Raw genomic sequence first — 14924 nt, forward strand, 5'->3', positions numbered from 1 at the left:
CCATAACGCTGGGATCACGCCCTGAGCCGAAGGCAGACGCTTAACCGCTGTGCCACCCAGGCACCCCTGGACAGCAATCTCTGATATGCTAGGATGCATCTGGGATTTTTTTGGGGTGGGATATATTTATCCTGTGTTTGAGCTCACTGAACTATTTTTATTAGACTGTGTCTTATTTGAAAAACAACAAACTCTAACACAATATTTTAAAATAGGAAATTGAACCCTTATGTTGTTCCTGTTTTTAATAAAAACTCTTACACTACTTCTCAATTAGCAAAATGCTGGTTTAAATAAAACCTTTCAAGAAATTATTCAAACTATTCCTTTTTCCTTAAAAAATGATGTTGATATTTATTAAATGCTTTTTCAAGATTGATTAAAGCACAATTTTTAATTTAATCTATTATGGGTATGTGTTAATTCATAGTTTTTAGAATATTGGTCCATCCTTATATTCTGATGATAAATCATAATTGGTGTTACAATATCATTTTATTTTAAAAATTATTATTCTAAAATTTTAAACTTAATACTCACAAATGAAATTAGTTAATTTTTTATTATTTTAATTCCAGTGTAGTTAACATACAGCATTATATTAGTTTCAGGTGTACAATCTAGTGAGTGATTCAGCAGTTCCATATATTACTCAGTGCTCATCAAGATAAGTGTACTCTTAATCCCATCATCTATTTCACCCATCCCCCAACCTGCCTCCCCTCTGGTAACCATCTTTAATCAGACTCTGTAGTTAAGAGTCTGGTTTTTTATTTGTCTCTTTTTTCCCCCCTTTGTATGTTTGTTTTCTTTCTTAAATTCCACATATGAGTGAAATTATATGACATTTGTCTTTTTCTAACTGGCTTATTTTGCTTAACATTATACTCCCTAGATCAATTTATGTTGTTGTAAATGTCAAGATTTCATTCTTTCTATGGCTGAATAATATTCCATTTTATAGCTATGCCATTTCTTCTTTATGCATTCATTTACCAATGGACACTTGGGCTGCTTCCATAATTCGGCTATTGTAAATAATTCTGCTATAAACATAGGGGTGCATGTATCTCTTTGAATTAGTGTTTTTGTATTCTTTGGATAAATACCCAGTAGCCCTACTGGATTGTAGGGTAGTTCCATTGTTAATTTTCTGAAGGATCTCTATATTGTTTTCCACAGTAGCTGCACCAGTTTGCATTCCCACCAACAGTGCAAAAGGATTCCTTTTTCTCCACATCTTCACCAAAATCTGTTGNTCTGTTCCTTCTTGTTGATTTTAGCCATTCTGACAGATGTGAGATGATACCTCATTGTGGTTTTGATTTGCATTTCCCTGATGACGAGTGATATTGAACATCTTCTCATGTGTCTGTTGGCCATCTGGTTGTCTTCTTTGGAGAAATGTCTATTCATGTCTTCTGCCCATTTCTTAATTTATTTGTTTCTTGTGTGTTGAGTTTGATAAATTCTTTATATATTTTGGGTAGTAACTCTTTATTAGACATGTCATTTGCAAATATCTTCTCCCAGCCCATAGGTTGTCTTTTAGTTTTGTTGGTTGTTTCCTTTGCTGTGCAGTATTTTATTTTGATTAAGTCCCAGTCGTTTATTTTTGTTTTTGTTTCCCTTGCCTCAGGAGACATATCTAGATAGATGTTATGGCCAAAGTCAGAAATTATTGCCTGTGTTCTCTTCTAGGATTTTTGTGGTTTCAGGTCTCACATTTAGATCCTTAATCCATTTTGAGCTTGTTATTGTGTATGGTGTAAGAAAGTGGTCCAGTATCATTCTTTTGTATGTAGCTGTCCAGGTTTCCCAACACCATTTGTTGAAGAAATTGTCTTTTTCCCATTGCATATTCTTGCCTCCTTTGTTAAAGACTAATTGACATATAATTGTGGGTTTATTTCTGGGTTTTCTATTCTGTACTATTGATCTATGTGTCTGTTTTGTGCCAGTACCATAATGTTTTGATTTCTACAGCTTTATAATATAAATTGAAGCCCAGAATTGTGATACCTCCAGTTTTGTTTTTCTTTTTCAAGATTGTTTGGCTATTCAGGGTCTTTTGTGATTTTATACAAATGTTAGTATCATTTGTTCCAGTTCTGTGAAAAATGCTGTTTTTACATCTATGTTCATCAGAGTTGTTGGCCTGTAGTTCTCTTTTTTGTGGTATATTTATCTGGTTTTGTATCAGGATAATGTTAGCTCCATAAAATGAATTTGGAAATTTTCCTTCCTTTTCTATTTTTCAAAAAATTTGAGAATAGGCATTAACTCTTCTTTAAATGTTTGGTTGAATTCACCTGTGAAGCCATCTGGTCCTGGACTTTTGTTCGTTTGGGGTTTTTTGATTGCTGATTCATTTTCATTGCTGGTTATCGGTCTGTTCAAGTTTTCTATTTCTTTCTGTTTCTGTTTTTGTAGCTTATGTGTTTCTAGGAATTTATCCATTTCTTCCAGGTTGTTCAATTTGTTGGAATATAATTTTTCATAATATTCTAATTATTCATATTTCTCTGGTGTTGGTCGTTATTTCTCCTCTCTCATTTTTTATTTCATTTATTTGAGTCTTTTCTCTTTTTTCTTGATAAGTCTAGCTAGAGGCTTATCAATTTTATCGATCTTTCCCAAGAACCTAGTTTCATTGATCTGTTTTATTGTGTTTTTAGTTTCTATTTCATTTATTTCTGCTCTGATTTTTATTATTTCCTTCCTTCTGCTGGTTTTAGGTTTTGTTTGTTGTTTTTTTTTTTCCTAGCTCCTTTGGTGTAAGTTAGATTGTTTATTTGAGATTTTTCTTGGCAGCTTGAGGTAGGCCTGTATTGCTATATACTTCTCTTTTGGTGCGTCCAATGATTTGAACCATTGTGCTTTCATTTTCATTTCTCTCCAGGTAATTTTTTTAATCTCTTCTTTGATTTCCTGGTTGACCCATTCATTGTTTAGTAGCATGTTATTTAACCTCCATGTTTTGGTGTTCTTTCCAGATATTTTCTGGTTGTTGATTTCTAGTTTCATATGTGATAGTCAGAGAAAATGTATGGTATGACTTTGATCTTTTTGAATTTGTTGAGACTTGTTTCATGGCCTATAATATGATCTATTCTGGAGAATGTTCCATGTGCACTTAAAAAGAATGTGTATTCCGGGGGGCCTGGGTGCCTCAGCCAGTTAACCATCCAATTCCTGATTTCAGTTCAGGTCATGATCTCAAGGTCATGGGATTGAGCCCCATGTCAGGCTCTGCACTGAGCATGGAGCCTGCTTGGGATTGGATTGTCTCTCTCCCTCTCCCTCTCCCGCCCCCCCCACCACTTGCACGCACTCTGTCTCTCTAAAAATAATTTAAAAATAATGTGTATTCTGCTATTTTAGGATGGAGTGTTCTGAATATACCTATTAATTTTATCTGGTCCAGCATGCCATTCAAAACCACCATTTCCTTGTTGATTTTCTGTCTGTATTATCTATCCATTGTTGTAAGTGTGGTGTTAAAGAGGCCTACTATTATTGTATTACTATCTGTTAGTTCCTTTGNACTGTTAGTTCCTTTATGTTTGTTATTAACTGTTTTATGAATCTGGGTGTTCCCATGTTGGGTGCATAAATATATACAATTGTTATATCATCTTGTTGGATTGTCCATTTTACTATTATATAGTGCCTCTCTTTGTCTCTTGTTACAGTTTTGTCATAAATTCTATTTTCTCCAAAGAGAAAAGCCGTAAGTATGGCTACTCTGGCTTTCCTTTGTCATCTATCTGCATGATAAATGTTTCTCCATCCCCTTGCTTTCAATATGCAGGTGTCTTTAGGTGCGAAATGAGTTTTTGTAGGCAGCGTATATAGATGGGTCTTGATTTTAAATCCATTCTGTCACCCTATATCTTTTGTTTGGGACATTTAGTCCATTTACATTCCAAGTAATAGGTATGTATTTATTGCCATTTTGTTACTTGTCTTGAGGTTGTTTTATAGCTCTTCTCTGATCCTTTCCTCTCTTGCTCTCTTCTCTCACAGTGTGCTGGCTTTCTTTAGTGATATACTTGGATTCCTTACTCTTTATTTTTTGCATATATATTACTGGCTTTCTATTTGTGGTTACCATTAGATTTGTATATTACATTTCTGCATATATCAATCTGTATTAAGTTGATTGTTGCTTAAGCTTGAGCCCATTCTTTACTCCTCTCCCCCCCACATGTTTGGTATATGATGTAATACTTTACATCCTTTTATTTTGTGAGTCCCTGGACTGATTTTTACAGGTGTACTTATTTTTATTGCTTTTGTCCTTCCTACTTTTCTTACTCTTACTTAAGTTCTCATAAGTAATCATACAGTCTCCTTTAACATTTCCTGTAAGGCTGGTTTTGTGGTCATGAACTTCTTTAGTTTTTGTTTGTCTGGGAAACTCTTTATCTCTCTTTCTCTTCTGAATTATAGCCTTGCTGGAGAGAGTATTCTGGGCTGCAGATTTTTTTTTTCCTTTCAGCACTTTGAATATATCATGTTACTCCTTTTTGGCCTTCAAAGTTTCTGCCGAAAAATCTGCTGATAGCCTTATGGGGTTTCACTCATACATAACTGTCTTCTTTCTCTTGCTTTTAAAATTCTCTCTGTATCACTACTCGTTGCCATTTTAATTATTATGTGCCTTGGTGTGGACCTCATTGGGTTGATTTTGTTGGGGAATCTCTGTGCCTCCCTGGATCTGGATATTTGTTTTCTTACCTGAATTAAGGAACTTTTCAGCTATTATTTCTTCAAATAAATTTTCTGCCCCTTTTTCTCTCCTCTTCTCCCCATATAATGAGACTGTTATTATGCTTGATGGAGCTGCTGAGCTCTCTAAGTCTATTCTCATTCTGCATAATTTATTTTCTCTCACCTGCTTAACTTGATTACTTTCCATTACTCTGTCCTCCAGGTTGCTAATTCATTCCTCTGCTTCCTCTAGCCTGCTATTTATTCCATCTAGTGTATTTTTAATTTCATTTATCATGTTCTTCATCTTTGACTGGTTCTTTATATCTTTGTTAAGGGTCTCACTGATGTCCTCCAATCTTTTCTCAAGTTCAGTGAATATCTTTATGATCATTACTTTAAATCCTTTATCTGACGTATGACTTATTATATACCCATTTTGCTTAAGTCTTTTGCTGTGGTTTGGTCTTGTTCTTTCCTCTGTCTTTTTTCCTCTGTCTCCTCATTTTGTCTAACTCTCTCTCTGTCTGTTTCTGTGTTAGGAAAGTCAGCTCTGTCTCCTGCTCTTGAAAGTGATGGCCTTATGCAGAAGAGGGCCTGTAGCGCTCTGCATTGCAGTATCTCTGGTTGACCAGAACCTGACACTTCAGGGTGCCTCCTGTGTGTGTTGCAGGTGCCCTGCTGTTGTGTCTTATCCCTTTTCCCTTCAGTCTATTCATCTGCAGTGGCTCTATTTGCCTATGGGCAGTGGCTTGTCCCTGTGGTGTTAGTGGAGCAGTCTGGGGCCACCTTGGGCTAGAGTTGAGTCAAATAAGCCACTTGCTATAGATGAGGTAGCACCAAACTGCAGGGCACTTTTCCTGTGTTGCCCCCTGAGAAATTTTTGTTCATGGGTGGGGCCTGCAATCAAACCAGTTGTCTGCCCCCACTCCCTGCTGGGGCTACCCTCTGACTGGTATGCCCCTCGCTGTAGGGCAGAGTCACTTTGGAGTGGTGGTGGCCATTGTTGACACTGCTTGCACGTTGCCAGGCTTGTGTCTCCTGATTGAATAGGCCAAGGAGTGGATATGACACCACCAGTGGGATGGGGTGACTAGGGTGGGGCTCACAGTTTTAGGAAGGTGTGCATTAGTCTTCCATGGGGCTGCTGCCACCAGGGGACTGAGGTCCCAAAAACTGGTCCAGGAGAAGCGGTGCTGGCAAGGTTTATGCCCATCTTCTAGGGGAGGGGACAAACAGCACCAGGACTGAGGCGAGCTTGACTGGAAAGGGCACATCCACTGAAGCTGGGGGGTGGGGGAGAGGGGGAGCCCTTGGTGTAAGCAAGTCAGGTAGCGAATGCCTTTGCAGTGCTGGTTCCTGCAAGTGGCTNCTTGGTGTAAGCAAGTCAGGTAGCGAATGCCTTTGCAGTGCTGGTTCTTGCAAGTGGCTGTGTGTTTATGCCGAAGGGCAGGGGAGTGAAGAGTGAAATGGCGCCTGCTAGCTCCTCGGTTCCTGGAGAAGTCCCTCAGGGGTCCTGCCAGTACCTGTGTTCCTGAAGGAGTTCTCCGGTGATTTCTGTCCCTCCAGGACGGGCTCTGAGATTAGTAAATAACACTCCATCCCATATGCCCCAGGCATTTTTCAAACTGCTGCTTTTATGCTGCATCTCCATGGGCTGCTCGTCTGCTCTCCCTTTAAGGACAGGGACTCTGCTTCCTATCCCCCTCTAGGCTGTCCCAGAACCAAGACTGTTAATTTTTAAATTTCCAGGTTTTAAGTCCCACTGGTTGTAAGGACTCATGAAATTTGGTGTCTCTAGTTTTCAAAGTCAAATGTCTTCTCTATGGGTTCTCCCCAGTGTTAGGGTCCTTTTCTCTCCTTTCTCTGTGCCTGCAGGCTCCATCCCGTCCCTCCTGAAGATGGCCCTTGGTCTGTTTAGCTCCCCATCATGTTTCCACCCTTTCTATCTTCTTAGACATGGCCTCTTTACCTTTAGTTATAGAGTTTGTTCTGCCAGTCTTCAAGTCCTTTTCTGGATTATTTACACTGCTGTGGGTATTGTCTAGTTGTATCAGTGGGACAACGCGAGCTTGGGTTCTCCTATTCTGTCAACTTTCCAGCCTCTCTGGAATTAGTTAATATTTTTGAGATTGTCTCTTCTTATAACTCTGTTTGAATAACCAGATCCTTGATTACCATTCATTAGTGGTTCTTGTGAACTTATAAACTCATTTACTATTTTGTGTTGAAGTGTGTGTGTATATCTTACCTAGGTGAAATAACTAGGATTTACAACATAGTACTATACAAAGACAGATTGTATGTACACATGAAGACCTTACGTACTAAAATAATACTTTATGTACCAGATAATAGTTGGTCAGAGTACGACAAACAAAATTTGTAAGAAATTTTACAAAATTAAAGGAAAACTATTATGTCAAACAGACCAAGTTTCTGATGTCAGCTCCACCATTACCAGATTTTGTGGCTTTGATGAAGTTACTTAACTTCTTAATGCCTCAGATTCCTTATCTGAAAATTGAGGGTAATGATAGTACTTACCTCTTAGTACTGCCAAGATGTATTGAGATAATGCATGCAGGCCAAGTAAAATACCTAATGCCTGGGGTTAAAGAACTCAGTATCAATGCTTCTTAACCTATTTTATTCTCCTTTGGGAATCTGATGAAACTTTTAGACTATGCCTCCCCTCAAACTGCACGCAGACACATAGAAACAAAATTTGGTATATTATTTTATAGGGTTCATGAAAAGACAGACGCTGGATTAGAATCCTCTGTTTCATATTTTTAGTTTTTTTTTTTTTTTGGTCTACCTAAATGTGTTAAAAATCCCCCAGATAATAGTTTTCCTTTAATTTTTATATTTTTTAAAGATTTTATTTATTTATTTGACAGAGATAGACACAGCCAGCGAGAGAGGGAACACAAGCAGGGGAGTGGGAGAGGAAGAAGCAGGCTCATAGCGGAAGAGCCTGATGTGGGGCTCGATCCCATAACGCCGGGATTATGCCCTGAGCCGAAAGCAGACGCTTAACCGCTGTGCCACCCAGGCGCCCCTAATTTTTAAAAAAATTATTGTAAATTTTGCTTTTTGTACCTTAGCCAAGTATTATTTGGTACATAAAGTTTCACACAAGCTATGTCCTCATATAAACCTGTATAATTTAATAATATAAATCAGTTTTATTTGTTTCTATTAAGCCTATACTAATAGCTTACTTCTTTTTTTGACTACTGTAGGCTTTCTTTATTAAATTTGCCAGCAAGGATCATTATACTTATTATTCCCCCCTTTCCTCATTTTATACTTGTTCATTTTGCCTATGCCCTTTATTTCTTTGCTTACATTTTTAGTAGCTTTAAAATCTTGTTACATGCCTAATTTGTCATTTTTCTTTCATTTTATTTATTTATTTTTTTAAAAGATTTTATTTATTTATTTGAGAGAGAGAGAGTGAATGAGAGGAGGGAGAGAGAATATGAAGCAGACTCTGCACTTAGCACTGAGCCCAACGTGGGGCTCGATCCCACAGCCGTGAGACCATGACCTGAGCCAAAACCAAGGGTGGGACGCTTAACTGATGCCCTTTTTTTTAAATGAGAAAAATTCTAATAGTATTCAAGTATTTTTAAATACTTTGAATTTTCTCATTTTTAAAATAGATTTCTCATTGTGATTTGAGAATAAAACATATACCCTTTTATATTTTGTAATCTTTTACAGCTTGTAAAAAAACCTTTCACAAATATGATAAATATTTGTCAGCAGTCCATGATTATTGGAAAAGATAATCCTTGTTACCTCATTTCATGTAATTTATTTATAACTCCCTATTAATTTTAGTGAAGATCTCCTCTTTTGCAGAGTTTTTAATTTTTACTACCATATGCTGATGATTGAATGCTTAATCTTCTATGACTGTGTCTGTTTTTCTTGTATCTTTAATAGTTTTCTTTAATAATTTCTATTTCTCCTCTGGGAAACAAACTGAGGGCTTCAAAGGGGAGGGAGAAGGGGAATTGGGATAGGCCANTAATAGTTTTCTTTAATAATTTCTATTTCTCCTCTGGGAAACAAACTGAGGGCTTCAAAGGGGAGGGAGGAGGGGGATTGGGATAGGCCAGTGATGAGTATTAAGGAGGGCACATATTGCATGGAGCACTGGGTATTATATGCAAATAATGAATCGTGGAACACTACATCAAAAACTAATGATGTACTGTATGGTGACTAACATAACGTAAAAAAAATTATTATTAAAAAATAAATAAATAAATAAATTAGATAACATCCTAAAAATTCTATTTCTCCTTGTATTTTTAATAAATTAATACTTTTTACATTTTAATAATTATTTTAGTAATTTAACTTTTTTCTGCATGTTGTTAGCTATTAGCTACTCCTTTTATTATTTTAAATGATTATATATATATATCTCTTAATATTCTTTCATTTGAACTAAACATTTTATCATATTAAAATGTCCCTCCTGAGTTATTTGTGATCATGTTTAATATAATTTCCCCCATGCTTTTATTAGGAAGCATTTACTTTGTTTTCTTCAATTGTGATTCCTCAAATTATACTTGCAAAAATATGTATTGCCTTTTGCTTACTGATCATACAGTAATTTAGTGAAGAATGCTTATTCTTCCTTCTCAAGTTTTTTTCTATATCACCTGGTTGTGCACCCTGGAATACAAAAAAAGCATGTGCACTGAAATTTTTAATTCTAAGACGTCCCTTATTGTAAAACACACTAGTAATTTAATAACTACTCTTTTGAAAGCAAATTATATTTGGATCCAAAAAAAAAATAATGTATCCTTAATGGCAATTGTCCATGTTGACCCATAGATTTGCATGTGTCTTTCTTCTTTAATATCACCAATGTCTCACACTCAACCTTCCTCACATTCAAAATTTGAAGATCTGTTGCCCATTAGCAGTTATTCACGGCCTTAGAGGCTCATTACTTTTCTAATCTTTATTCATGACTTGGAGCATTTTAGCATTTTTTAGGACTAGCAGTATGATTTCAAACTATGTTGAAGAAACTATTTTCTATTTCATCAAAATCTTTATTCTGCATTTTTCTAAGCCAAGTTATTTATCCCTAAAAGTTAAATACCTTCCCCTGAAAATTCTACTGGAAGCTCTTGACAGAGAGCTATTCAGAGTCTAATAATTCATTAAAGCCATGAATAGTCAAATTAATCTTCTCAAGAGTTGAAAATTATCTAGTATATTCTAAGAGATTCCATTTCAAACAGTGGGCATTAGACACTTTGATTTTCCTGTCCAGTAGAGAAAAGATATTCTGAGTCCAGCATAAAATTTCCTACCTTACCATCTATATCACTATCTTTTCAAAAAATAAGAAAATACTTTCAAAAAAAATCAGGAAGAACTGTTATCTACATCACACATATCTAAGGAATAACAACTATGTCATAACTTATCTTTCCAACTGCTGATAGGCAGGTTTATTTGCCAAGAATTGGAGGATGCATCCCAATAATTTCAGAAATATTAAAATGCAAGAAGCATAGTATCCCGGTTTAGAGGAGATGTGGCAGTGATATATTTCAACTAAAGCTCAGCATGGCTTTGTGGGCTTGCCTGGAAATGTAACCACTCTTTACATTATTATGTCTATGGAGAAATATATTCTGGTTTCTAAATAACTGATTACAGATGATTTTTAAAAAGAAACTCATTCCTTTATATTTAAAGGACCATTGTCATTTTTATGAGAATATTTAAAACCACATGTTATTTAAAGCCAAGAACTGGGTCTCATTTTCTAGTACATTCTCTCTTACGTGAGAAGAAGCCACTAAACTTAGGTTACATTGTTCTCTCTTCTATTTAATAATTACAACTTTTTCTTACCAGCTTCGTGGATCCCTTACTGCAGTTTGAAACCCAGCTGAAGATAATAGAGTCATCCTTTAAGATGGTATTTGCTTTACCAAGTCTTGAGAAAGTGAGGGAAATGGGAAACAGTGACAATGAAAAAGAGGACTTGGAGGTGAGTCTCTACTTGCTCAATTATTATGAGACATTGTTATGCACCACAGCAATCCTGCAGACCGCCCCTCCACAGGTCATAAACTTTGTTGTTATCTCCTTCGCCCTTTTTAGATACAGTAGATTAACAACAGTATATTCCAGCATTAATCCATACTCCCTGGACTTCTTGTGAGTTCTGCAACTCATGGGATTCAATGGATTGTGTAGGAGTTATAGGAACAAATGAGTGAAGAGATTTTTGGTTAATTGTTTTAGCAAGGACAAGAGTTTATGGGGAAATGCTGCAAGAAAGGAAATAGCAAAGAAAGGTGGAGAGAGGAATATGCCTACAGTAAGGTGAGCAGTATCTCTGGCCTCCATTTCCTCAGCCCAGCTGCATGGTGCACCTGCCCTATGAGGTAGAGATGCAATTCACGGCACATGGTGCTGAGAGAGGTCTCATCTCTACAGCTGCCTCTTTTCTTACCTTCAGTTTATGGGGAGAATGCAGGACCCCAGGACACAAAACCACAGATATGGAGTGAAATTATACAAAATTTTATCTGGCTGGCTGGCTGTGTAACTTTTTTGTTTTTCAGAATTTATATCAAAATATTCTCAACATATTTGAGGACACTCTTCTGATCTTAGTGTCTAAAGACCTCTACAAACTTCAAATCTTAAAGGTAAAGTAAAGGGAAAATAAGCAATTTTGTTTACTTGTTTTAAATCTAAAGAGCTCATTATGTTTCATTTATTATTTCCCTTTTCCCATACTTATGTCTTCTTCAAGTATTTGGTAGCTGAATTTTTTTCTTTTCCTCACAAGCCATATAATTATCCCCCAAATGAAATCACTTCCCTCTATTTGAATTACAGAGACATACTGTTAAGAATTCAATTTTAGGAAGATGGCATCAACAAAACACTTAAGAAGCCAAATGTTACGTGGCAATGTAATAGTGAATACAATATGGGTTAGCAGAAAAGAGAGGGTGATTGGTTTGAACTATCTGCAGATCCATGCAACAATACTTTGATGGTGTCTATATGCTTGCTTCCTCCCCAACAACTCTGGAGCTAAAGCATCCTATCTTCATGGATACCATGGTATCAGAGGAAAGCCTAACAATTGCCCAAATCCCCACTTACATCCAGACCTCACTGTTTTTAACATCCCAGGCAAAGACAGGAGACTGCTCAGGATGTCTTATTATCTTCAACTGCTTCTAATAGGATGGCATTAGGGACACCTGTCTGGAAATACTGGGAAACCAAATGGACTTAATCTACCAGGAGCATTATGAGTTTGTGCAAATCATAAAATACATTCAAGTCAAGAAGCAGAATTGGTATCTGTGAAGACAAGAAGGAATGTGAGGGAAAATAAAATATACGGAGTTAATTTGTGCCTAATTTGAGTCAAATATTTTCTGTGCATTTAAAAAATTTAACCTCACAACCCTTTAAAATAGTTATTATTATCCCATTATTACAACCATCTCCCCCATGCACGCTCTTTCAAACAATAAGCCACTGTTTTGTTTTGTTTTTTTTGAGTATTTACATCAGGCACTAAGCTGAATACTTCATATATAGGTTATCTCATTTAATCCTTAAAATATCCCTCTGAGGAAGTTACTATTATGTTCCCCCATTTTGCTGATAAAGAAATGGAAGCAGAGAGAGGAGTAGTAATATGTGTAATGCTCATGAATGGGAGAGCTACTCTAACTTCGTAGCCTGTTACTTATCCATGCTGTTTTTATACCTTCCATGTCTAGAAACCCACTTGATTCTCAAAAAGAGCTAAAATCCCACTCCTGGAAAAGGCACAGGCTGACCCCCCTGGGATTTAGAGAATCTTCTGCCCTAGGAAATGGACTTCAGCACAGGTTTATACAATGAGAGCAAGTGAAAGGGAGGAGATTTAGCATAAATACTGCGGACTCCAACCCAGTGCTTTAAGAAATCTGTTAGTGGTGGTTGGTATGTGAGGCATATGCAGTCATCTTCCCTTCCCAAGCTTGTAAATATGTTCCTGCATCTGAAGATTTAGAACAAATAGAAGTTACAGCAAGATGGAGTTGAATCAAAATTAGCAAGAACTTTCTAACTGAGCTGTCTCCAGGAATATTCTCTGCAACTATGAGCCAGAAAATATCTGAGTGTTGAATCTGCAGAGGAAATTCTGCAGTAAGATGACATTTCAGGATCAGATGACATTTCAATTCTTTTTTAAAACCGAAAATCAGATCCTGTGATTAGAGAGAAAGAGAGAGAGAGGATATGTACTCTGAAAGAAAAAAAAAAGGAGAGGCAACTAGCAATCCCATGATAGCTTCCTGTTAAACTTTTCCTGATGATGGACAAAGCGACGCACATCATTAGTAAATATTTGGTGTCTAAAATTAAATAACATACAACCTAAGCGTAGTTACTACAATAGATGAAGTGGTGTACTAGATAGCGTGCAGTATACAACTAGCTTGTTGTCATCTGTTTGAGATAAATGTAGGTTAGATGTGAAATAATCAGGGGTCCATGGGGACCCTTGACTTGGTAAAGTTGAAGACTAAACAGAAGGGACTTGTAGAGATGGAAACACCATGCTCTAGGATGATTCTTATGTTTCCCACAGGACATGGCTGTGTGGATGAATGAAGACAGCTCGTACCTGCAGGAGAGAATTGTAGTGATCATCAGCAGGGTGCTAAACTTCGCATCCAGGAGAGTCAAGGGATATGTAAGTCACACAGTGCCATCATGCCACCTGCTTTTGAAGACTGCATTTCTATAGAGCTGCTTTCCAAGTCTTGGGTCTTGAAAACTACGAGCATGCTGGCAGGTTGGGATATTAAGAAAAGAGTCAATATACTACACGATTTTATGTCAATCAGAGCAGAGTCTCTCACCCAATTGATGAAGACCCTTTATGCTTTCCACAAACAGAATGAATGTGTCGAAATTTTTGCTGACTCTGGATTCTCCTCTGTGGATCACGATCAATGTTATCTGCAACCTTATACATCCTTCTATCCCTTCTATCCCTACTTTCCTTCTTATTTCTCCTTTTCCTAAAATATTTTTAAAACCATTATATATTTATTATATATTTATTTGAAATTTATACAAGTAATTCCTGAGTCTTCTCATTGTACAACATGAAAACACCTAATCTCCTCCCTACTACGCTGCTGTGATATGGGTCCTGCCAGAAAGCCTTCTGTGTACACACCCACGTAAACATGCACAAACTGAGATACATCGTTTTTTGCTTAGTCCTTCTTTATTAAAATCACATTATATTTACACGTGGTTCTGCAATTTGATTTTTTCACTGAACAGTATGTTCCTCAGATATTTTCATAGCAACAGATGTGGAGTTATCTCATTCTTTCAGCCAAACCATATATCCCATAGTTTTAATGTACTGTAGTCTACTTACTTATAGATGGACATTCAGGTATATTTAGGTTTTTCCTAGTTCGACAATATACAAATGGTCATCTTTGTTCAAGTATGTATGTACTTAGAAATACTTAGAAAGATAATAGATCAAAGAGTAGGAATAGTCTCTAGTTTTAACACTACAAAATTACCTCCAATTTGTATTCCTGTGATATCAGAGAGATTGTTTCCCTACACCTTCACCAACACTGGGAAGTAATTGGACTTTCTAATTGTTGCATTTCAGACGAAGAACAAATAAGCATCTCATAATTGTCAGTATTTGCTGAGGTTTTCTATATTTTTCACAACATCGTCGTCTTCCTTCTAAGCAATCTTACTATCTATGAACATTTCTCTCTCTTATGGATACTGTGTATTCAGCCTCTGTTTTGCAATTCATCCTTAACTGTGATTTTTAAACATTCACTTCTAATTGCTTATCTGATTGTTTGAATGATTTCAGGAGTTCAGAATAAAGAGGATCCGACACATACATTCATGATATCACCTTCATGTACCCATTTTCTACTACTTATGCAAATAGCTTCCAGACATATTGAGACAAAAAGCCTAGATAAACCTTGAAGCATATCTGAATTTTTACTGTTTTGTTTAAAATCAGCTTTAGGATGTTATATACTTTACTTACATGAGGAAAGGTAGTCCATGATGTTCTTTGCATCACATTGATTCTCTATTTCAAAAGAAAGATGGAATGGTTTGTTTTAATC

At 36.5% G+C, this 14924-nt stretch overlaps 1 protein-coding gene across 1 annotated transcript in view; it reads left to right on the forward strand.

Annotated features, from left to right (window-relative positions):
- Positions 1-8215: 8215 nt before the first annotated feature.
- Positions 8216-14924, forward strand: part of MROH9 (maestro heat like repeat family member 9) — a gene marked incomplete at its 5' end in the record, with an annotated part of 56758 nt that continues 50049 nt past the window's right edge. Inside the window, 4 exons of the mRNA XM_034667645.1 lie at positions 8216-8238; positions 10624-10759; positions 11340-11426; positions 13382-13486. Of these exons, the coding sequence (XP_034523536.1) occupies positions 8216-8238; positions 10624-10759; positions 11340-11426; positions 13382-13486 (351 nt within the window). The remainder of the gene's footprint in view (positions 8239-10623; positions 10760-11339; positions 11427-13381; positions 13487-14924) is intronic.

Source organism: Ailuropoda melanoleuca, chromosome 8, assembly GCF_002007445.2.
Source record: "Ailuropoda melanoleuca isolate Jingjing chromosome 8, ASM200744v2, whole genome shotgun sequence".
Lineage (NCBI taxonomy): Eukaryota > Metazoa > Chordata > Mammalia > Carnivora > Ursidae > Ailuropoda > Ailuropoda melanoleuca.